Source organism: Zootermopsis nevadensis, unplaced genomic scaffold (assembly GCF_977971745.1).
Source record: "Zootermopsis nevadensis isolate Lab colony 2312 unplaced genomic scaffold, Znev_1.0 Znev_ptg000030l, whole genome shotgun sequence".
NCBI classification, from domain to species: domain Eukaryota; kingdom Metazoa; phylum Arthropoda; class Insecta; order Blattodea; family Termopsidae; genus Zootermopsis; species Zootermopsis nevadensis.
In genome coordinates this window covers 10,022,264-10,046,209 of record NW_028259162.1, presented here as the reverse complement: position 1 = coordinate 10,046,209, position 23,946 = coordinate 10,022,264, and the positions used below count along the sequence as shown (strand labels likewise).

The window sequence follows — 23,946 nt, the reverse complement described above, 5'->3', positions numbered from 1 at the left end:
AGGCATAAATAAATCTGCAGCAGTTACGAAATTTATGCCTCAAGATCACGGAAAAGTCGTAAAACGCTGCAACACGAACAGCAGAGCTCAGACAAATGAAGATGTAATTACACAGAGTCGGAAAGGTGACTAAACACGGGACATAGGACGTGCCATGTCCTCGTGGCAGGTGCTAGCGGGTTTTTGTAAAATAGATAATGCATCTGGAAAATGTTTACTTCTTCAAATCTGGTACGAGGTGACATCTAATGGTAAGATGTAAGCTTAAATAATTCACTTCTGAAGTATGTGCATTTTAAGTGAAACGTTACAGCTACGAACTACTAAATCTTCCGGATTGACATTCTGTAGGTGGTTACCAACAGAAACCACAATCGACATCTTCTCTACCTTGAGAAACCCGGATCTTACCTACTAAAACTTAAACTTTAATATGAACCAAAAAGGCAAGAGCAGATTTGGGGTGACAAGAAATTTGCTGTATATGAATAAGGAACGGATTGACCCAGTCGGCGGATAGAACAAGAATCTATTACTTACTTTTACTGTCACATCTGTGATATAGCACACGAACATATTAAGGCAGCAATTAACATCTTCCTACGCCGTACGTATTCTAAGTAATTCAATATCTGTAGTTCAGGTATTGTTTTAATATCTTCAAGTTTATTCCTAATGTCTCCTGATTTTTTAGATTCGTTTCTTCAGCAACGGTCTGAAATGCACGAAGCGTGAAATGAACCTGGAAAAGAACGAGATGGGTTTCAACTAAATCACCTGCGACAAAAGACAAGAGCAACGCGTCTGGAAAACGAGACGCACAGTCCGTGTTCGGCGACGGATAATACACTGTTCAGTTGCGACACAGGGCGACGGGAAAGCCACATAACATCAGAGACAATATGACAGACGTACTGAAATAACCACATTAACGAGTGACACTAAATTATGCAAAACTTCTGGTAAGGGCGCGGTTTTTGCGTGACCTGATACGCTGGGATTACAAGATCACAAAACTGGTGTAAAATTAGGTTACCTTCTCGGAGAATCCATTCAAACAACAAACGTGCATTACGCATCTCGTTCTTCATAAAACCAATTAACTACATTTTTTAAGCGAATGTACGAGATCGTATGTCGGGTTTTATCTATAGGTCTGTGTTTGATTCCCTCCGGTTCGATATTCTGTAATTACTCATGTGTCAGCTGGGAGACAGTCAAAGAGCCCATTTGAGACCCAATTCCGCACAGGTACAGTCTCACCCCATCGCAACTCTCACAAAAGAAATCGTAACAGTATCGATAACATGTTTGATTTGAATGCGGAGAAACTGGCTCAAATTCCGTCCAGGGACCGTGTATTCCCACCGACAGGTTTAATGGATTTCACCAGTCCCGTAGGTAAATTTCATATTTATGCTACCAACGCTATATACCTTCAGCAGTTGGTTTAGTATCGTAAAATAACCCAATACCTAATCAATCATGTGCAGGTACCGTCATTTACAACACTAAATGTTTAACATTTATAAATAAAAATAATGTGAATGAAAAAATAGTCAGAAAAGAGATGAATAAAATTTATGTAAAGATGGAACATGAATTGTAAATTACGGTTTCATTATGAATAGGAGTAGAGAACTAGCGACAGAAACGTGTTTCGAGTTAACAAATTCACACACTGTCCTTAATGCTGAGCTACTACTTCAGAGGATGATGCACTACAAGGCTAAAAACTCTGAAGCAAAGTCTGAATTCAGACTCTCACAGTAGAATTCACTGCATTCTTACTGTTTCTATTCTAGATGTTTTCCGTGTGGCAAAATGACGCGGCAACGAAAGCAAACAGAGAATATAGAGGCAAAACATAAAATAAAATTGAGGCGTGCAGTTAATACAATATCCGGCCTTGAAGTACTGCTTTCTATTAGGAAGCCGATCTGAATTATGTGATGCAATGGAAAATCTTAGGTCATACATGGATTCGAAGACGGTCATCCACCATGTACTATTACAGCTGTGTAGCAAGCTGCCGTCACTACGTGGTCTCGAAGGTAATCGAACAACTCCAAAGCTAATAGACGAGACACGCAATTTCCAGAACAAATACGGGTTATTTTAATACTGACCCCACTGGAGAAAAAAACTTATCAAGGGCAAGCGACGCTCTTGTGAAACTGCAGTGAAATAAATCCACACTTTGCAAAGAAGAATCCACTCACTGTGTAATCACCGATTGAGTTACAATAGTAATTACGTCATCACGCTTTAAGTCTAACAACGACCGCTCCTTGAAACTGGGCTGTAAAGCAATATCGAGAAAACTTCGAAACTCAAGAAAGCACGACCATATCCGAGGATGCAGAATAGAAGTACAGTGAACCGATGCTTCATTAGTAAGATGTTTCTTGACTTCCGTCTCCTGAAAGTTTCCCAACAAATCACGGGACGGAACTGTGGTACAAAACACAACACAAAAGAAAATGTGCCGCAAGCAAAAATCGATCAGGCAACTGTTCTATGGTAGAGCCTCGAATTTAATCACGTAGGCGGAAGCCTACACCTAAATATTTAATCAGCCTCTGTTTATTCCTACCACAAGATAATTTCTGACAGGGCCGCTGACAGTGACGACGACACACAGGTTAATGACACTTACTGACAACTATACGAGTATAGTATAATTACAACGCCAATGAATAATTTCCTATGTTCATCCCTTTCGAATTTCATTCTTTCCTCCTTGCTGTATCAATCACAAAAATACATTCCAGTAAAACACACATCGAACTTGGTTCTATAAACACTGCTACTCTACTTATTAAGAAGTGATTTTATTTATGTCGATTCCTGTAGCGAAGTTGTTTCAGACTCTGTTTTAAATTGTCGGAACACAGTAATTGGTCTGCAATTTTTGTGTGGTTGCAATTATTATGATTATATAATCCTTCATAATATTTGTCCTACATACGCACTTAAAGCTATGATATTTCAAAAGCTCGGCATGAATACGGCCATTCATTGCATCAATTACGTTTTAATCTGCAATCCTTTCGACAGCACAATCCCATACAAACACAAACGGCCCGTTATTTGCTTCCGTGCCTCATCATGCAACTCCGGACTTTTCAATGTGACGAAAGCGGAGAACTCAACGCTTTGTTTAAAAATTTTCTAAACAGTGGTGCAGTACAGGATTCAGATAGGGCGATGTAAAAACCCAGTTTCTAGCTTGGACAGCCAATAACTGAATAAAAGCAAAATAAATAAGCGAAGGCTATTTGAGGACTAAAAACTCTGACATCAGTAAAAAGCTCATTTTAAAACATTCATATGCCGTTTCAGTTCTAGTAGGGTTTGAGGTTTCACGACAGTGAATCCGAAGATGGCTATCTTCTGGGTTGTAGCGGAGTGTAGTCTTGTAGAAGTTTACCGACGTTTCACACGTCCATTGGCCTCAATGCCAGGATGATGGTATTTTTATTTCCGTTTCTCTTATACTTCCTCTAGGGAAAATCGTATTTTCCTTTGTTACACATTCGTCCTCTTACATTTAAATGAACTCTCAAAAGGCAGAGACAGAACATGACCTTTTGACCTCATTACCAGCGTCATTTCTCTCAGTGCGCTTTCAATATGTGACGTTAATTATTTAAAGTAACGTGCACTAAAAGCCTGAGGCATGTGCACGGCGATGATGTGAGAGAAAGGAACAGCTGCAATTATGGAATTAAAAAGAGGAAGAGACGACGAACTGACGCACATCTACAAAACATAGGGCAGGCAAAATTGCATACGCGTAGTCTTAAATACATGTGCCATCGCAGTGACCAGGGCAAAGCCAGGCGTTTCGAATACTCTAATCCAATAGCCGATTACGTCCAACGGATATAAAACGCACGGTTTAATTCCGACCGGTATACCTACATGCTGTTTAACAACGTCTGCATCACCGATAGAAGGGATATGCATTATGGCTGTGCTAAACTGCTCTATCTGTAACGTGCAGAAAGAGATGTAAGAGGCAAATATGCTGTCTGGAAGGGAAGATAAAATCATGAACGACCTCAACTTCGGTTCCAGACGACAGGGATGCACTCCGAGCGAAATATTTCAAAACGGAATCGTTGGCAAGTCCCCAGTGGCAGACGGCCGGGCGACGGGAAGCGGCATCGATTATGGTAATAAACAACACACAGAGGTCAGTCATCTCAGCTTTTCCTGACGATGGAAACAAAAGGGTTGGATTATTGCTCCGAATTGGCGCGGCTGATCGCGTTATTGCATTTTATGAGGGTTTTCGAATGAAAGACAACGTTTTGCATTCCCCGAAGCATTACCTTACAATAATATTTGCACATTACAAATACGAAACTACTCTTTGGAGAGTTTCAGCATTGCGGTTCGTAGACGATAGGGAATTAACCTGACGTGAAACCCCTGGAACTTGGACGATTGAGCCATTTTCTAGTTGGCCTGATTTTAAAGTTCCTGATTGGCCATCTCGGATACAGTAGCGGTCCAGCGGTACAAGAAACTCCAAAGATCGTCCTGATGATGGAGGCAGGAAGGACCTCCGAAACATTCTTAAATTTCTATCGGTGTACAACCACACTACAATCCATAAAACAGCCATCTTAATTCCGAGTTGTCTCATACGTGTTAAAGGACGATTTTAACAGTGGCTCCGCAGAATTGAGAATCCGCCTACCATCACATATACAGCAAAATTTGATACTAGAAAGAAACAAAAGAATACGATAGGAAATTTAGCGTAAGTGCAAGTTCTACTGGGTCTTCGTGTTGGCACCGATAGTTCAACCCTAGCGTTAAATCTTTCTCATTAGTAAGTGTATTAGAAACAGAAATCAGCAGCAAAGGCGTGTGGTTGGCAACGACTTTATTAACTCAGGATGCGGATGCATTCAGCATCTTAAGTTACCAAGTTTATTGATCCCGGGTATAAAGTTCGACACAGCATCGCTTTCGACTTACAACAGGAGTTCATGCCACAGACGTTCTGTGTCTTATTCACTGCATCGGAGAAAAGTCTCTCTGTGCAAGAAGAGTCAAGACGGACAGATACGTACTTCTGTATATAGCACAACGCTCAAGTCAGAAGATGACTCATGCAGGGGCAATAAACGTGTATAAAATACCACTGGGAATTGATGTGATGTATTTTGAGAAAAAAGAGGATTTGGTAAGATATAAGGTTCTCACGAGACGAGTATAAAGATGGCTATCTTCTGAATTTTATGGATGTTTTTGAGGTGCTTGCTGTTTCCATCGTCAGGGCGGTGATCAATGAGTGATGAGAAGGAGTTAGGTACAACACCAACACCATTTAAATATATGGTGATACAATAATATAAAAACTACTGTAATCTAATTGAACGGTCATGAAAAAACCAACATATCTCACGTCTGTTCAACTTCCCAACTTGAAGAAAAGTTATTTTTATACGTTTAATATTCTCAAATGGGCCTATAAACGCTGTAAACATTTTCAAGACGTCACAAGTCAAGACTCTAGCAACTTCTACCCTCAAGATTTCGCATGGCAGCTATGTTGATGTTAATGATGAGGGGGATTTGAAAACTGCCTGTATGGGGTCGTTTCCGAACGCAATGTGTTCATATAAAGTTTAAAATTCGGTGAAATGGTGACATTAATATTGATGTCCTTAAAATGGTTTGGACTAACATTTACACACATGCGCACGCATTAGGCATTGTGTAACTGAAAGGAAATCAGTTTGCTTTAAGTTGTGTAATATGTTATTACTTTATTAAACGTTGCCAAAAGTCATTAATAATTCGCTTCAGTTACCCGTTATTTATAACGCATAGTAGTTTACTAATTAGCCTACTTACTTTTGTATTTGTTGATACAAGGATATTAAAATATCTTACTTGTGTACTGAGTCTATATTTATGTGGTTATATATTTATCGTTAATTTAACAACACTTAAATTGCTCACATTACACACAATCCAGTGACACGATGAATGGCTGATTAAAAATGAATTGTAAAGAATGACGAAGGAACTCTAAAAAAATCCTGCCTTTGACTTATTCCTTGTTACATATGTTTATATTTTAACCCAATGATTCGAAATCATAATGTAAAATACGGAGATTATCCATAATTTTACACGTCTTACTTTGCGCTCTAAAACTCGTGATATCAAAGTGTGCTAATAGTGTTTCCAAATACCAGCCGCGTTCCGTTATTTCTGATGCAAACCAAGAATCCCTGACTTTTAGTCTAATCTTATATTTTAGCGTCTTCCTCCGACTGGAATCTACTCGGCACACCTACTTAACCTAAGGACAGATCACGAGTAAAGACATTCAAAGAAGAAAGATGGTCGACAGAGCAAAGAGACCCCTGAAAGGTTTAAATTGCAAAGGCAGCGAATTCGGAACTAGAACTTCCCGACGAAGTCCACTCCCAATTTGACCTTTCCCGGCATCACGATGCCTGGCAGATCGCCAGTTCTTGGTGAGATCATGACTCTGAGAGTTTTTTGTCTTCCCCACTGTCTCCGATACAAATTACAAGACTGTGACACCTGCACAGAGGAATGGAAATAAAGAATGAGCAATCGATAATCGATGTCTAAAAGTGAGAAGATACCGAGCAATCGATTTCCGAACTATTCAATTCTGTGACTTTTGTAAAAGTTTTTTTTATATATTATTCTGGTCCCTTACGTACTAATTAAATTAAGAGAAGAATCATTTCAGACAGACCGTGATTTGTCCGACAAATGGATTTCTTACGTTGCATGTGGACTTTGTAAAGACATTACATGTAGGCTAATTCAGAACAATAATTGTATCAATTAGTTAGTAACAATGAAATGGATATTATAATCGTACAGTTATTAGGAAATTGGACTTTCAATGAACAACCGTAGCCTTGGCAGACGTCTGGAGGCCTGTTAGTCACTACAGAAGAATCAGTAATTGTGTTTGGAGATTCACAAATTAAATGAATAAAATGAAACGATTTTATAAAGTTTGTTAAAAGCGAAGTTTCTCGGAAACATTCAATCTTCAATGGCTCCGAACACTGTGTAAAGTTTGAAGTTAAGACATTTTTAAAGTTATTAGTGATGAAGGGAAAATTCAAATCCAAACCACTATAATTAGAGAGAAATCGGAAGAAGAGTGAACACAGCGATATTTTCTCTTCCATAATATAATACAAATTGCAACTCTTCGCAACACAACGTAACGCTTAATAAGTAATTAACAGAAAAATAAGTTACCATGCTCTACTCTATGGTAGGAATTATTTTTATCTTTAACATTAACGTGTTGGTTGGTGATAATTTTATAGTTCTTTTTTCTACAGTGAGATGGTGATGCATTGCACAACTAAAGCGCCGACAGCGCCAGTAGTCAGAACTATTTTCAACAACAAAAATCTTAGAGACAACGTTTCGGGAACACACTGTCTCCGTCTTCAGGGCTGAAGACGGATACAGTCTCCAAAACGTTTGCATCCACATGCACAGCACCAAAAGCCAGATCATCATTATCCTCGCCGCCGTGAAAACCTCAAATCTAACCTCAAATGTGTATTGAGAGATCCAATAGTAGCGTAAGAGAGAAAATTATCCTACAGCATAAATATTCACTGCTTACTATTTCCCGTCATTCTTGTCAGGCAAATGCCCAATAGTTTACAATGTTCATAGGATTTAAATGTTAGTAAAATATAAAACAGAGAGTAAGAAAATACTAACATTTATTCAAAATAAAGTAAGAACTTAACGCTTTCTGTCAGTCACTTGTTCTTTTGGAATGGATCTCTTGATCCGAGGGGAAACATCAATCACGGAGTCAGATCAGAAAAGGGAAGCAAGGAGATGGGATAAACCAGGAAGAAGAGTAGCAGATTACCGTCTCTCAGGGCGAAGTGTTGCTCTCAGAAGAATAGGGCGGGTTGAAGCATCAACGGCGTTAGCAATACCAAGTAGCAGTTTCGAAACTTTGTTGAAACGTGCAGCTACACAGAAAATTATATCCACATAACAGCTCCAGAAATGTCTAACAAAAAGCACACTACACACTACACGCAGAACAACCAGGCACTTCGGGTTCTCAAGGCGGTGAAGATTGCGTCGTTCTTCTGGACTGTGACGCGGTGTAAGCTCTAAAGGTAGATACCAACTTGAAGATTTCTGTCTTCTGGGTTGTTGCGCTGTGTAGTCTGGTCGATGTTTACCAACGTTTCAGAGGTCATACCGCCTCCGTCATCAGGGCGGTGAGTATGAAGATTTCTGTCTTCTGGGTTGTTGCGCTGTGTAGTCTGGTCGATGTTTACCAACGTTTCAGAGGTCATACTGCCTCCGTCATCAGGGCGATGAGTATGAAGATTTCTGTCTTCTGGGTTGTTGCGCTATGTAGTCTGGTAAATCTTCATACTCACAGCTTTGAAAACCTCAAATCATAGATACCAACTTTTCGGAGAAACATGTCTCCATCTTTAGAGCCGAATATATACTATGCTGCTCCAAAAACGTGGGTATCTGCCTACGAGCCTGTACAGCGGCACTATCTCTAAAAAAAATTACTATAAATTTTGCCGCAGCAAATAGACAGGGCGTGATTATAACATCAGAGACTTCAAATGAAGTAGACATATCAACAGACAAATCAGCTAATTTCTCCTTTGCAACATAAGTGTAGGGATGTTCAAAACTACATAATATTGGACAGTTCGAACAGCTCCGTCACGGCTTCGAATTGCATTTTCCCGAGCCTCTGTGTGCTGATCTGTGAAGCTCCATGAAGCAGAGACCTTACGACCGGCTAGGCTTACAGACTGCAATATTTCGCGGTGCTCGTCAGTACTTACAGGCAAATAAATGTATTGAAGATCCGTTCATCGGTTCTCGAGTCCTTACATGGGGACAGAAGAAAGTAGATGCAGTCATAAAAAAGATAGTAGGCACATTTTTCAACTTTCCTTTGGGAACGAGCCAAGAAAGGATGTCTTCACACACAAGCAGTGGATTTGAAAAAAAATCACTACCGAAAGAGAGGTGTATGGATTCCCAGAAACCACAAATCTATCTGCGTAAGAGACCAGTGTTGGTTGGCTGGTGATTACTTTCAAAATCACTATTACACTGCGGGAAAAGCGGAAACATAAAAGTATCTCTTCTTTACTCTTGTCTGTTTATCAAACGAGTAAGATGCAATGTAAAGCATAAACTTCCCACACGTTTCACTGACATACATAAACATACGATTTAAACATAATTTTCATTATTCTATACTCATTTATTTGTTATCGGAAAGTGACTGTTTATATAAAAGCACAGATTCAGACAGCCATGATTTTGCATTACAAATTTATCGATAAATGCTATGTACAGCGCACAATTGATGTTGAAATGCGTGTGTTGGCTAGAGTCCATTTTTTAAATCACTATTTGCACTAAATTAAATTCTATTATTTTCTTAAATCAAACAGATATAACTAATGGTTTTAATTTTAAGTGCTGAATTGTCAGACTTCTCAATAAAATACGTGTTCTTGTATTTACCATTTAAGATTTTTACGTTACTTTTGGTAGGTAATTTTCTACTAGAATTACAACATTCAGACATAATCGCATTACCTCTGTGTAATAACCACGATTTCATAACAATGAAACTGCAACTGAAAGGTTCTGGTTTCAAAGGAAAGGCGGAGAAAAAAATTCACAATCAGAACCAATATAATTCACGTGCTGGGTAAGTATAAAAATTACGAACGCCTAAGTTTTATACATAATCGAAGGAACTATACAATTTACTATCAAATCTGGACACAGCAGCTACTCCTTACGTAATAAAGACGAGACGGAACCTGATTCTAAGACACTCAAAAAGAGTGCAAAACGGAGAAACAATTACTATCTTTTCACTGCCGCCCAGATAACAAGAATACAATAAATGACTATACAAATGAATATCTGTGCTTCCAGCATAGGCGAAAGTAATTTGTACAAGAAATACCGAAACACATGGAAATACAGTGATGACGACGATAAGCTTCAGTCTCACTACGTGCTGAAGGCTGATTCGCAGCTCATTTATAGACGCCGTATTTACTACGAAGAGAGACAATGCCTGCATAAACTAGAGAAACTAAGGGAAGTTTATTCCACTACCGCTTTCTTATCTAAACTCCACCAACCTCACAAAAGTAAGGTGGCAGTAATCTTGCTAAGAAAACGCCCCTCCTGCATTCTAGAAGCACACAGATCCGATATCTACGCCGACTGCCTACGCTATTCCAGGTTTGTCAGAGCTTTTTTGAATTTATACCTTAAAATAGCCACAGCCATTTCCTATCATATCCCTATCTATTCATAGCCTATAAAATTCCAAATGTATATCGGTCGGAACCGCATTATGCAGTTGATTCAATGCCATAAAATAGCCGAATGGACAACAAACTGAGATGAGGCCTTTTACAACTTGCGTTTCGACAAATCAGTAAAAGGTAACTCGCGCGGGGGAGACGTGGGGATCATTACTCGGTCGAAACGATCACGACTTCCTGCTTGCTCAGGGGGCGAAGTCCAGCCCAGCCAAAGCCACAAGCAGAACGGAGTCTCTCGCATACTGCATTGCGGGTTGCTTATTAATTCAGGCGCCATTGCAATAAGGTTTCTCGGGCAGGTCCCAGAAGCCACTCTGCCCCTTCTCTCCACGTATCACTTGAGTGTCATGTCAAGGCGCGCAACAAGCTCTCGAGCAAGTTTGTAGCCAAGTACGTCAAGGGGGCAAAAAAATAAAGAAAGTTTCTTCCCCGTGGGAGGGTCCACATTCTGTCCTCACACGAAAAACTCGGATCTCTCTCCTTAAGGGTTGGAAAGATGGAAAAATAACGGATTACAAAACCAAAGCCTGGTGAAAATCTGCGGTACAGATCTCAGAAATTTGCTGTATTTTAACACATCGGCATTTGAATGCCATTAAATAGAAAACCTCCTTGTATTTGAAGATTGCTGTCTTCAGACTCACCGCCGTGAAAACCTCAAATCCTCTAAGTATTTATTCAATCTCCTTTTGGTATAGGCAATTCCAACGCACGAATATTTCATAATTTATACGAATAATTACAATGACGCTAAGTTTATACGTAAACATCTTAATGCTTATGTAAGATTTGATGTTTTCACGGCGGTCAGTACGAAGATTTCTGTCTTCTGGGTTGTTGCGATTTGTAGTCTGGTCGATGTTTACCAACGTTTCAGAGGTCATACTGCCTCCGTCATCAGGGCGATCTGAAACGTTGGTTAACATCGACCAGACTACACAGCGCAACAACCCAGAAGACTGAAATCTTTATCTTAATGCATGTTTTGGTAGAATGTTGAGCATTACATACCAACTATAGGGATCGTTCATCGTAAAGTTCTATAGTCAATACCACTGATATCCTTAGGCAATACTTGCACATACCTGAGCGTTTTTAAACAACACGAATACAATTATACAACTTTAGCTGAAATAATGGAACTTGGCAAGTAAATTATACATCTGTTCCAGTTTAATGCAATAAGTCTAGTTTTCTTTTGTCCCTTGAAGAAGTATTCTGCTTTATTGATTCCCCTCTCTCCCTTGGTGACAATTTTACTGGCGGAGATTGGAATTAAGCGGATGCCCTCGACGTAGAGTGGATGATGTTTTAAATATATTCTATAAAAATATTCGGAAACGACATTTAGTGAAGAATATGTGAGTAGAGAATGGCTCGTTCTTAACGAAGAGGTAGCTTATAAAAATAACGCATTGCATTAATGCTGTTAACTCAGGAATATAGGAAAATATTTTTATAAAATTACGCATAAATGAGATATAAAATCAGTAATACATAATGCAAAATGGAGAAGGGTAGAGTATAATTATAGTTATAAAAATAAATATTTAGAGTTAGTTATAATAGAAGTGTGGGCCGTAAAAGCCTGGTGTTTGGCGAACGCAGTCGTTTGTACTGAAAATTCAACTCAATAAACGCCAATGTGAATTCTATAAATAGATGAGTGACTTACTTTAACACTTAACCGCACACGAAAAGCCATCTACGTGTCGTCGTCACTCTAATTGTGTTGCTGAATGAATTCCTAGAAATCATTTACAGATTTATTTAAGTACGGAAAATATGATTAACTACGCACTGGCGTTGGTATCGCTTCGTTTCCGCGTGCCTGATAATTAGCTCATGCTTCAATCTTACAACGTGTTAAACAGCGATGAAGGTGTTGGCGTTTGATTCAGAGAAATAATTTTCGGATATCTATAACAACATGAGCGTCCTCTTTTCACAAGGAGATTTGTCCCAATGACGCCAAAATTCACAAAATTTACAACGCTCTAAATTACACCAACTCAGTTCACAGTTTCGCAGAATCAACTGAATATTTCTTTCTCTTCATATCTGTGAACGGGAAGTAATATATTTCTGAAAATTATTATTCCATTAAAACTGGCTTAATGGAAAGTTACGCTCGAACGAACATCTCTTCTCTTAACAAAATTGCGGCAAGCAACTTTGTTTATAATGAAATCCGCAGACCGGATTATGCCACCTTCGCCCCTCCACGTTTGGAAAATAATTTACAGTCATTCCAACAGGCCCTTCAATTCTGGGCACACAACGAAAAATGCAGATAAAACAATCGATACATACTGAGATACTTTTATTTTGTGAGAGTGCGTTATGGCTTAGATTAAAGTTCATATGGGTTCTCGCTTTGATATCATGATTCATTTCACTTGTATCTGCAGAAACAGAGTGATGTTAAGTAGGGTAACGACTTCAGATCGTTTTATTCTCACGTAAAGTGCTAAAGGTCTAACACGTTTTCCGCGTAAATTTGAGCTTTATTTAAATACACGAATTAAAAAGCGGCTTTTCTGTACAAAATAACATTAGCAGAAATTGACAAAAAATAGTACTCGTGTTAATACTTGCTATGTATTCAATATAACGGACCCAGTAAAATACTCTATAAATCCTTATTTCAAATTGGAGGAAATTAAATATTTATTTTACGTTGAGAGAATATCTGAGAAAGATGACGAATAGCCTAGACTCATAAACATCAACGCAGTAACGCGACATATTAGAAATAAGAAACCCTTACGTTTTTGCGTCAAACTCAATCCGCGTTGCGTCTGAAAGTTCTTGTGTATTTACCGCCTCTAGTAAATACAGCATTTTCTCTGAATAATAGCAAACAATCCTTGTATGACAGACAAGTCATTTATAATGTTAACGTTTGGGTTGGAGGCTGTTTCGTGTCAAATTAACTACTTCATTCAATGGACGCGTTGATTTCACATACGAAGGTCTGAAAACAAAAGATCCGATGTCCACTCAAAAATTAAACGTGCTGTACTCACTTGTGGCGCTGGCGGCAGGCCCTTTATGATGTGGTGAACTGTTGACTCGTTCAGGTTCTGAAAATTGATAAGTCATCAGGCATCAATAACTTCATTAGTAAGTACATACTGAAAGACTTTTGAGTAAACAGCGTTAATAAAAAAAATTTCCTTTTTCTTATTTTTAATCGGTGTCTACACAACAAAGAATAATTTGTTAATGTTGTTTAAGGAAATAGTCGCTGTTTACATTAAGAATCATACAAGACATTTATACAAAATGATTGTCGACGCAGGTGGGACATACGGTTACCATTGTGTTTTAAAGCTTTTAATAAGTATGTCGGCTTCAAACATATTTTCATTTTGTAATTTATTTCACATAAAAATCGGTAGGCACATTATAAGAGGAATATTCAAGATATTAACGAAATGGCCGATGTCATTAAGGACAACTAGGAGAAGTGAGACCACGTTCAGACTACAAACTGCCAAAAAGACTTTTCCGTAAGAGATATTTAGGTAAGTGGGATTTAGGAAGTCCACGAATGAGATGGTTTGAGTAGTTTGCGTAACTTCAGAGCACGTAAAATGGGCCTAAACCTGGTATGATTAGTACTATACGAGACATAACCTGACGTTTAACTAACTTCGAGCTCATTGCTTTCACGGAAGGGGGCAAATTATTTTCGATCCATATGTACTTCTTAAATATAGCGTCCAAATAAAATTTAGACTTTATTTGCAAATATGGCAAATATTCACACATAATGCACTTATAATGTGTCCGAAGCTAGAGATACATTCTAAGGCGAAGCACGACTCTATAAACTTGTCACAACACAGTCCAGAATAACTCTCTCTAACGAGCTTCTTGTAAGGTAACAAACACGTTATTACAAAGTTTAGAGGCTTACAATAAACTCGCTTCAAGTAAAGATAGAATTTTGCTCGTTAATCTGAAATGAAGTTTCTTTGAAACTCTAAAACTCGTAAATGCAGTAACTTTGAATCCAAACTTATTTCGTAATGCATTATAGGATCGTCGAAAATCTTCTACCAGAATACACTGGGCAACCACCCACAGGAAAGTCATTTTCACACTTACGCTGTAAGAACCTGTTTGAAAACTGAAGAGTTTTGGTGTTTTGGAAGGATAACCTTTTTTCCAAAACACCAAGGATTTAGTGTATGCAGAATAAATTATAAATTACACAGATGAAAACGTCCGAGACTCAGACATCTCTTCATTATATACAAGAGTAAGGACTACCTGAATCCGTGGAAAAGTGGCAAAAAGAGTAAAATCGACTGGACCTACTGAAGATGATGTAATTAGCAAATAAACAACATCAGAGCTATATAAAGTACAATGCAATAATTTGCATGTTTTAGAAAATTGGGATGATAAACTCTCTCGGGTATCAGTCTTCTAAAATGTATGGCTGTCTTTGCCGCTATGAACCTTAATTATTAAATGCTTCTGCTGATAGATGTTCTGTCGGACACGGAAAGTACGAAATCTTACAAGAACATGTTAGAGAGATTTGACGGGCTGACATAGGGTTTTCATTACGGATTCCATTGACGGAGCCCCTTCCCTGTCGAAGTGGTCCGCTGGGACACCGAAGTCGATCTGCGTCACAATCTACAGGAATCGATATGAGCGTCAGACTTGGTTGTAGTTTCCGAATTCCACGGCAGATGTCGGAAGTAAACCCACAAATTTTATGCTGACATCTGTCCTACATAAAACGGAAACATGAACCACGTTACAGAATTTCCATCTTTTATGAAAAGGAGGAAGAATATTTTGCTCACAAATTCAGAATGAAAGAAAAAAAAGTATTGCGTAGAAACAATGGCTGGTTGAAATTTCATGTCGACATGACCACACGTTTTAATTAGTTTAATTTTTATATTTTAACGGTAAATAAGTCTATTTTCTTGAAATAGGCAGCGACCGCTTCCTTTCATACAATTTCCAATTAATTATTAATTAATGATTGTATCTGTGAAAGATATATATATAATCTGAGTTACTGACCGCACCAATAAATAAGTAAATGTGGCTGAGAAGGTATTCCATGGTCTGTCTCGGTGTTATGCCCGAGAAAATATCGAGAGCCTGTACCTCATCCATCATCATTCACGAATATTCTGACGTCACTCACTTGACACCTCGTGACAGATTCGTAGAAGTGCAAACACAGCTGCCATGAAAGAACTGAACTACCCCACCCTTCGAGAACAGGATTCCTGCAAATCTTCACGTCGAGATGGAATTTCAGCACATGGAGATTGCAGAATAAACATGGAATTTTTGAAATTCAGAACATGACTGACCTTTTTTTAATGTCATAACTGAAAAAGTATGGGCCAACACAAATTCAAAACGTATTTCAGTAAACAAAATAAACAGAGAAACCAATATAAAGTTTAATAATAATCACAAACATGGCTATCCTTCATTAAAAAGGACCTATTTTCATATTTAACAGTAATATGGTGTGTCTTGTTGGAGGTAAGATTCTTATTTCTTATAATATTCAAAATTTCTTTCGGTACTAAAGTGTTAAAGTTTTTTGTCGCAACTGATATCATTTATAAACGTTTTTTAAGATAGGTGAGGACAATTCACACTAATCCCAAGACCGACTTAAAATCATGGCTACACGGGTCCGATTAGACAGCAAAACGCGTTAACGTTCAAAAGTCTGTTCCCGATTCAACCCATTATCGGGCGATGGCGTATCTTCCCGAGCTCCCCAGTGTTACGGATGTTTACGTCTACACCGATATTCTAAAAAAGAAGACAGCATGTAGCTACAGCAGGACGATTCCCCCCCCCCCCCCCCCCCACAAATACCTAACTGCTAACATGCGTTATGATGTTGCGTGCTGAGGTTTATCAGCTTCTTGTCCAGAGTTAAAAGATTGATCTGCGATTGGTAAGAGACTTCATTTACCTCTAACACAAGCCGTATGAGGGCGTAACGGTAGTAGAGATATGTAGCATGCGATTTACCAATTACTCTTACTGTATGCATGCGAACGGGCCAACTAATCTAAAGCTGTTACGATCGAAATACCATCATGGAAAGATCTCTGCATTCCAGCAAATTTGTTGATTTTATCCCGCACAGTTTTACCAGGGGAGTTAGTTATTTTTCTAAAGATCACTGCGTGTATTGTTATTTGAACCGCGGATCGCCTTCTTTACGATTATAGCCCACCTAACGTGTAATGGCGGAAGCCTCGACTGTTCAAACTAGGGTCTGTTGCTGCTGAAGAGAGGTTATCCCGTCAGGCAACCTGTCCTTTGGGCAAAGGATTTTGGTCGGATGGAAGATCCTTGGCCTAATCAGTGAGGAATGGAGTCAGAATCGGGTGAGGTACTCGGGCCCTATAGGAGCGGTGGACTTGTCACAGCTCGGGCAACAGGAGGGACAAGGACATCCCAGAAAGAGATCCCAGAAAGCGACCCTTATAAGGGCCCCTCGGAGTCTGGCAGGTGGATCACCGGACATAAAAGAGGTGGGTGGACGTGATGAGAAAGAAGAAGAAGAATAAACATGAGGAATGGCCGTGGTCACATGTGCCTTGGGAAGAGCAGTGCAGTGGCTTAATGGCCCGGGTGGGACTGGCAATGTTCTATGGGACGCTTTCTATGTTCTTTGAGAGAGTGGACGACGGGCTTCCATGGCCGACTCAAACAAAGTCCATTTTCCCTGTTAAAGTTGTTCGGCTGTAGCTCGACCTCGATGTCCCCCCTTTAAAATAGTGATGGAGGCAGCAAGGACCTCTGAAACGTCGGTAAATTTCTGCAAGGTCACAGAAAGCAACTTTCCTTAAGGCAGCCATCTTCGTACTTACCGCCGTGAGAACCACAAATCCTACTTAATTCTCTTGAAGGCAGCCGACCGAGGACATAGGAGGATTACACAAAGATGAAATAACAGTGTGATTATATGAGACGACAGTAAATGTACTCTGAACGTTCCGTTTGCTATCAGCAGTGCTGAAACTTTGCGTTCTACTGCCAATGTTAGAATAAATTATTCAATATACCGATCGAAATATAGCCTAATATAATTAGTGTAAGCCACCGTAAACGGTAACATTGTTAAATATGCACATTAATTCTCCATTCAAATAACACAGATATTCCTTTTATCCCAAACACTGAAGAGGGGTGGAATATTTCACATATTTGATAGATCTCCATTCAAATTGTTTGAATATGCGATTTTCCATTATTTATTTAATTCCATAACTGCAATGGTGCAGGTGTGGAAGTTAAACGGCCTGACACATATGCATATAAAACAACCTTTTTGTGCCCCATTGTCTTTTTGTGTGAGGTTTGAGACTTCGCCGTACCCTCGGGGTTGCACGTGACACAGACCAGCCTGAGCTGCCACGCTCTATCAAAAGATTAGACGATAAAGTATGAAAAATAGCTTCATACCTCACAACGCTTTGAAATGAACAAACGGTGAGGATGTCAGGATGAACGTGGCGTGGGATTTGTAAGAGAATGTCATAATGTAGCTGGAGAAATGGACGGAAAGGTAGGGGAAATAAAAAAAACTAAATCCGCGGACATCCTTTAAGCGATTCTGGTAGTGCGCAATGAGTTACTTAACACAGTGACAAATATGAGTTCACTCAACAATAAACAACTGAAAAGTATAATATAAATTTGCGAGATAGCAAAGATCCTCCATCACAGCAAATTCCTCTAATGTTTCCATCTGTAAAAATTGTTAGCTTATAACTTTAGAAATAACTAAATATCTTTGCCACAATAACACATATAAATACTACAATAAACATCTTTGGCTACAGTTATAAAAGTTCAAATTATTTTAACTTATTTAAAAAAAACAATATTTCAAGAAAATAAGGATAATATCATAAATTTTAGCGGCCACCAAATTGATGTTTTCAAACAAATCACTAACTGGTCCTGGAGGGCGGGTTCTCTTCTCGAAATATGGATATGTTAATCTCTTGATAGTTATAAGTAATTATTTTATTGATTGCAATCAAATCTTGCTCTTGTCTTCTGCCTGGTGTCCGCTCTGGTTTCAATCTCCCTCTCCTTGCGAGCACTGATTCTTCGCTGTTGCCACCCTCATAGCAGTTAACAGTTGCCGTCACATGCATGTAACGGTATGCAGTTATGCCAAGAATAGTTGCGTCTACTGTATCATGACAGATACAAGAGCACCGTATAACGTCAGAACTGGATGCTTAGTTGTAATAAATAGGATGAATTTTGACGAAGAAATTAGAAACATACCTCGTCCTCAGGGGCTGTCCATGAACGCATAAACCAATCCGCGTGTTCTATCATTTAGTTGTGTTTGCCTACAAAGTATTAACTAAAATGACGTCATATATACGAGTAAATCAGAACCAATTTATATGATTAAAAATTTATATTTTGTCCTGTATGTAAATAAATACAAATGAGGAATATTGAGGATTAATTTGCTTGCAGTGTTCGTAGTTTGATTATAGACATGCGTAACGAATGAAATTACATTTCATATTACTACAGCAATAAAATAACCCACTTCGTGTGGAACCATCATGATATAGCATGTAACACTGAGAAATATTATTACGAATGCAGAGCATTTTGGCACGACCCAAAAGTCAGACAATCCAAATTTGAATATCATGTTTATTAAACATAACAGATTATAATTACATGTTAAGGTTAAAATTACATTACAACAACATATGATGAGCGTGTCCTCCGCTCTGTTGTAGACACAACTCGGCCAGATTAAACACACTCATAGAAACTGATGTTAAACAATAAACACAAGCCGCACTGTTCAAAACGGCATAATGCTTGTTAGACAAACAATTCAGCAATAAATGCGAAAAAATGCGTCAAACCAACAACTTGTTAGAGTGACAGGCGTCCAGTGTTACCACTGGAACCGGCAAACTGAAGCTTCCATATCCCACCGACAAAATAATTTACCATTAAGCTTTGAGCTGTGTGACTTCTGGGGCAAACAACATAACCAAACTTACTTTTTATCTTTTACGACGTACTTGGTTCTAACATGCATAAAACATTACTATTCTAAAAGGCATTACGCTGCATGCTTCCATCTTTATTGATTTCTTGTTCGTACATTGAAAAACTTTAGACCTAGTGATCGCCGTTGTTTTACGGTTATTCATGAAGCTAAGATACAATGAAGAAAGATAAACACTTGCTAGTTATAGCAAGAGCACAGAAGATGGCATTACAAAACCGGTAGCATTACTAGGATTGACACGAGTCCGTACTTCTACAGGTATCACGACATGTTTGGATGAACTTAAGCACACCATTTTAATATTTCAATCAACATGTCAAGGAACAGCGTGAAGTGGCTCCCTTTCACCACTGCGGAGGACGGAGAATAAGGCCTACAGATATGGCGGAGGGCAGCTGAGGATATGTTGAATAAGCAGTTGCTGACAGGTGGTCCTCCAGTCCAGGAATGAAGACTAGCATGATAAGAAACGTTACAAAGAACTTCACGTTTGCGACTGACTCTTCTGAACACGTGGTTTCTGAACTTCATGAGTGACTATTATCATCTCAAGAAGAAATTTACTGTCGACACCTACGATATTCCGCAAACATTTATATTTAAGACACATTTAAAAATTTGCAACATTTTATTATTTTAATATTACGGAGGCGTGATGGGTATTAATGCTTCAATATTCCTATATGAAACAAACCATTCAATTAGACATTCACGAAATTCTGTGCGTTTCATAGTTCTGCCAGAATACGTCTCCGAATTATATTCGTGAAAATCGCAGTGAATGATGTCAATGCGACTGATGTTCATCGCGGAAAGGAAGTTGAAGAAATGTACTTTTAGATCTCGTCCTGACAAGAAGCAGCTTTTCTTCAACACGATAATGACACCCCACGGTTTAAGGGTTAGTACTCCCTCGTACTAGTTAGTTCCCGGTATCAAACCTCGTGTTCAGATCTCGGCCCGAAAACCTGATTTAATCCCTCCAAAAAGATTCCGGGATTCCTTAAATTAGGCTACGCATTCTTTCTTACACAAATTTTCCAATTTGTTTTTCATTAAACATCCTATCATTCGACGCTATACAAACAGCAGTTAAAATCGTTGATAAATCATAAACGAATAATACAAAAATAAGCATAATGTGAAGCATTTGTAATCTCTATCCTAAACACCGGCGCGTGGTAATTGAAATACCGGAATTAGAGCTTCACGTTGGAAGCAACGCGTAACAAAACTCGAGCAGCGTCATAAAACACAGATCACTAATAATTCTGACAGCATTGTTCTTATTCAAATGATAAATCTGTAGCAGTGGTGTATATCGATTATCGATGGTGGATTGTCATCGAAGCTGATTAGTGGTTTGATTGTGTCTGAAACGTCAAAATTATATTTCCCGGAGTACTCTGAGAAAAGAGAAACACAGCACAATGGCAAGTGTTCAAAAAACATATTCAAAATGCTAATCCTTGGCCGGTTTTATGTATTATCACAGCCTGTCTGAAATGTGAGACTGTCACATTGTAATAAATTGGTTCTGATTAATTCCTTGCCATGTCTGACAGCACCGTCATCGGTAATAGATGATATTCCCAATTGCTGTCGCGCCATATCATCACCACATTATGTTCGTGAAATTCTAAATAGGAAACGCATTAATACAGGAACAGTTGGGCTTGATAATGTTCAGGCCCTTCCCATTTTTATTGTTAAATCCGTTTAATATTCACAATTACTCAAATTTATCATCATAAATATCATCTCAAACATTTTTAGACAGAAACCAAATGCCACTGCGCAGTAGTTAGCCTCACCTCGTATGTAGGAGGCCAGGAGACCAGATGTCCTGACTGAGGACGTTCGAGCTCATTCGCAGCGAAGATACAAAAAGTCGACTGTTAGCTTCGACCTGTCTGTTTGCCCGTTTGTAATAACCTGAGAACCGTTAACAGATTTTCGTGATATTTTATATTTTTTACGAACATTAGCTGGTATGTTCTAATTTTCGTTAATATCAATCAGTACAGTCCACAGATCAGGAGAAAATCCCTGCTAGGAATTCGATATACGCGCATGGACAAGATTTCGCGGTGAGTGACGACCGATCCTAAAAGCATTCGTTCCACAACCACTGAACGAACAACAGACGACAAGCTTTCATGTGTTCAAATGGGTACAGCTTTAAGTTTACCTCACAGAGGCACAGTGATTTAATCTAGAATATTGTCGCAACACCCGCAGAACACATTACAAGTGCGCTCACTACACGCTTGATGTTTTCAGTCTGTGTGTAGTAGCGTAAAACTCTGACGTATCACACTTCCCACCAATAGCAGCCCTCTAGTCCAGCTGATATGAAACATTCCCCCCGCACCGCACCAGAAACGACTTCCCTCAGCAGGGTTTTTCTCGTGATCTGTGGACAGTAGTTTCTAGTACTACATGAAGACATATATGAGGTCCTACACGTATCTCGATCGTGACTAGCTAAATATCATTCGAAACGAAAAACATCTCGAACAAACGGTTTACAGAAAACTGAAACATACATTTCATGTCCAGTAATATTTTTCTGTAAGAAAAGTGGGAATTATATACAATTTATTTTGTGCTGCGTCATTTCATACTTCGAGAACCGCTGGACTGATTTTGATAAAATTTCGTATTGTAGGTCCTTGCTCGTCTCACGCGCTTTCTTTACGCTGTTATTAAGAGAACGTAAAGGTTAGCATTCACGAAATGAAATAACAGAAGGAACATTACAGAATCAATACTGTGTAAGTATTTTTCAGTCGCTTCAGGCAAATATCAGAATAATGCCTTCAAATTAGACCACCACCAACACTTCCTTTCACACAGTTTCCAATTCATTACAAATTGCCGTCATTACATATTACATTGTTCAACAAATGTTGGGTCATTTCTTGTTATAGGCATAAAAATAAGTTTACTTTATAGATTTTGGGGTGCTAAACACGGAAATAGTGCTTCCGTGTTTGTGTTTGTATTTCCTGTTCTTTATTGCGAGCGAAGTCGCCAGTTTTAAGATGGCGTGGTTATGTACGCTATCGACAATATCTCAGACCTTATTTTTAATAATTGGCCCGCTCCCGTCTCTATGTCCCAAAATGAGCGGCGTGTTGTCTATCCCCCATGTCTGAATTGTGTTCCGCTAATGTCACAGTTACATTTCATTTCTCTGCCACGTGACGGTCGGTACACTCCGCGTTGCACATTTCGGGGCACAGCACGCCTTGGGACTCCCAGCCCATAACTTTCACCAGACCATAACTCCTCAGCCTCTGCAGTCACTCAGATAGCAACGTATTGAAATACATCGCGGCTTATTCAACCCGTTATCGGGCCTGGACTATGAAATTACGTCAAATCCAGCAATCACACATTTCCATGCAGTTGACACTGCAGTAGCCATCACAAAATTACATCATTCAAGGTCACAGCAACATCGTACAACGTTTATCAGCAGGGAACAGGATCAGAGAGCAGATCTGTGGGCGGATGTTAAGAGCAGGTTGTCGGGATGATTAGCGGTTGAGACGATGCGTGGAAAGTTAACAGACTAATGGACAAAAGCTGGACTCGAAATAAAAGGTTCCAAGAACACTTTCTGACAACGGCGATATTTCTGACTGCACAATAAAGGGCCTGGAAGTTGAATTTACTGGACCATTACATTTCTATTGGAGAAGTAATCGATTATTAGTCAAAGGGCAGAAGTTAAGTCATCTATAGCTGTGCAGCGTTCTAATGTTGGGCTCTATTCATTCTAACTTGCGATTGTTCTGTCTACATGGGGGAGTGCCATATCAATAAGAAACCGGTCTGCGTTTAATATGACCCCATTATCAATTATTCTAAAAATCCTATGTGGATCATCGTATGTCTACAACAGCATTTTCCTCTTTCAGAAAAATGCTGGATAATAACATTAGAGTTTATCCAGTATAAAACACGTCAAGGTCATCTGATCGAATAGCTAAATGTGTCTGAATATGAGGAAGAAAATTAGAATTAAAAATGATCAAAAACAGCTAGAAAACAAGCAGAAAGAAACCCATATCACTCGATTAGTAAGCCGGACCCGCGGCTTACACATTTACCTGACGATGGAGACAGCAAGGACCTCCAAACCGCTGGCAAACGTCTACCAGACTACACGACGCAACAACACTGAATACATGCATTTTTAAATTCAGAATTTATCGTCGAAATAAATAGTGCATAAACGAGTGGGTGTATTGTATTTCGTATTATGACGCTGAGAAAATTAAAAACGCCAACTTTAATGTTTAAATGAAAGTATTATCGTTCTTTGCTGTTGGCGAAATGTGGCTGCTGCAGAAGATAAATGTAGTGTCCGGAGTGTAAAGTTGAAATCTGCTGCGTAAATCAGGCTCTGTCACTTCCCACTGGTGGGGGTACATATTTCTGAGAGAAACTGCTCTTGCCATGAGC

The 23,946-nt window shown here is 39.0% G+C and overlaps 1 protein-coding gene across 7 annotated transcripts in view; it reads right to left on the bottom strand.

Annotated features, from left to right (window-relative positions):
• The window catches only part of Sol1 (CUB domain-containing protein Sol1), a 659,765-nt gene that overhangs the window by 65,787 nt on the left and 570,032 nt on the right, over nt 1–23,946 (bottom strand). For all 7 annotated transcript variants that reach the window (XM_087358459.1, XM_087358461.1, XM_087358462.1 and 4 more), the window contains one exon: nt 13,424–13,480. In XM_087358459.1, the coding sequence (XP_087214585.1) occupies nt 13,424–13,480 (57 nt within the window). The remainder of the gene's footprint in view (nt 1–13,423; nt 13,481–23,946) is intronic.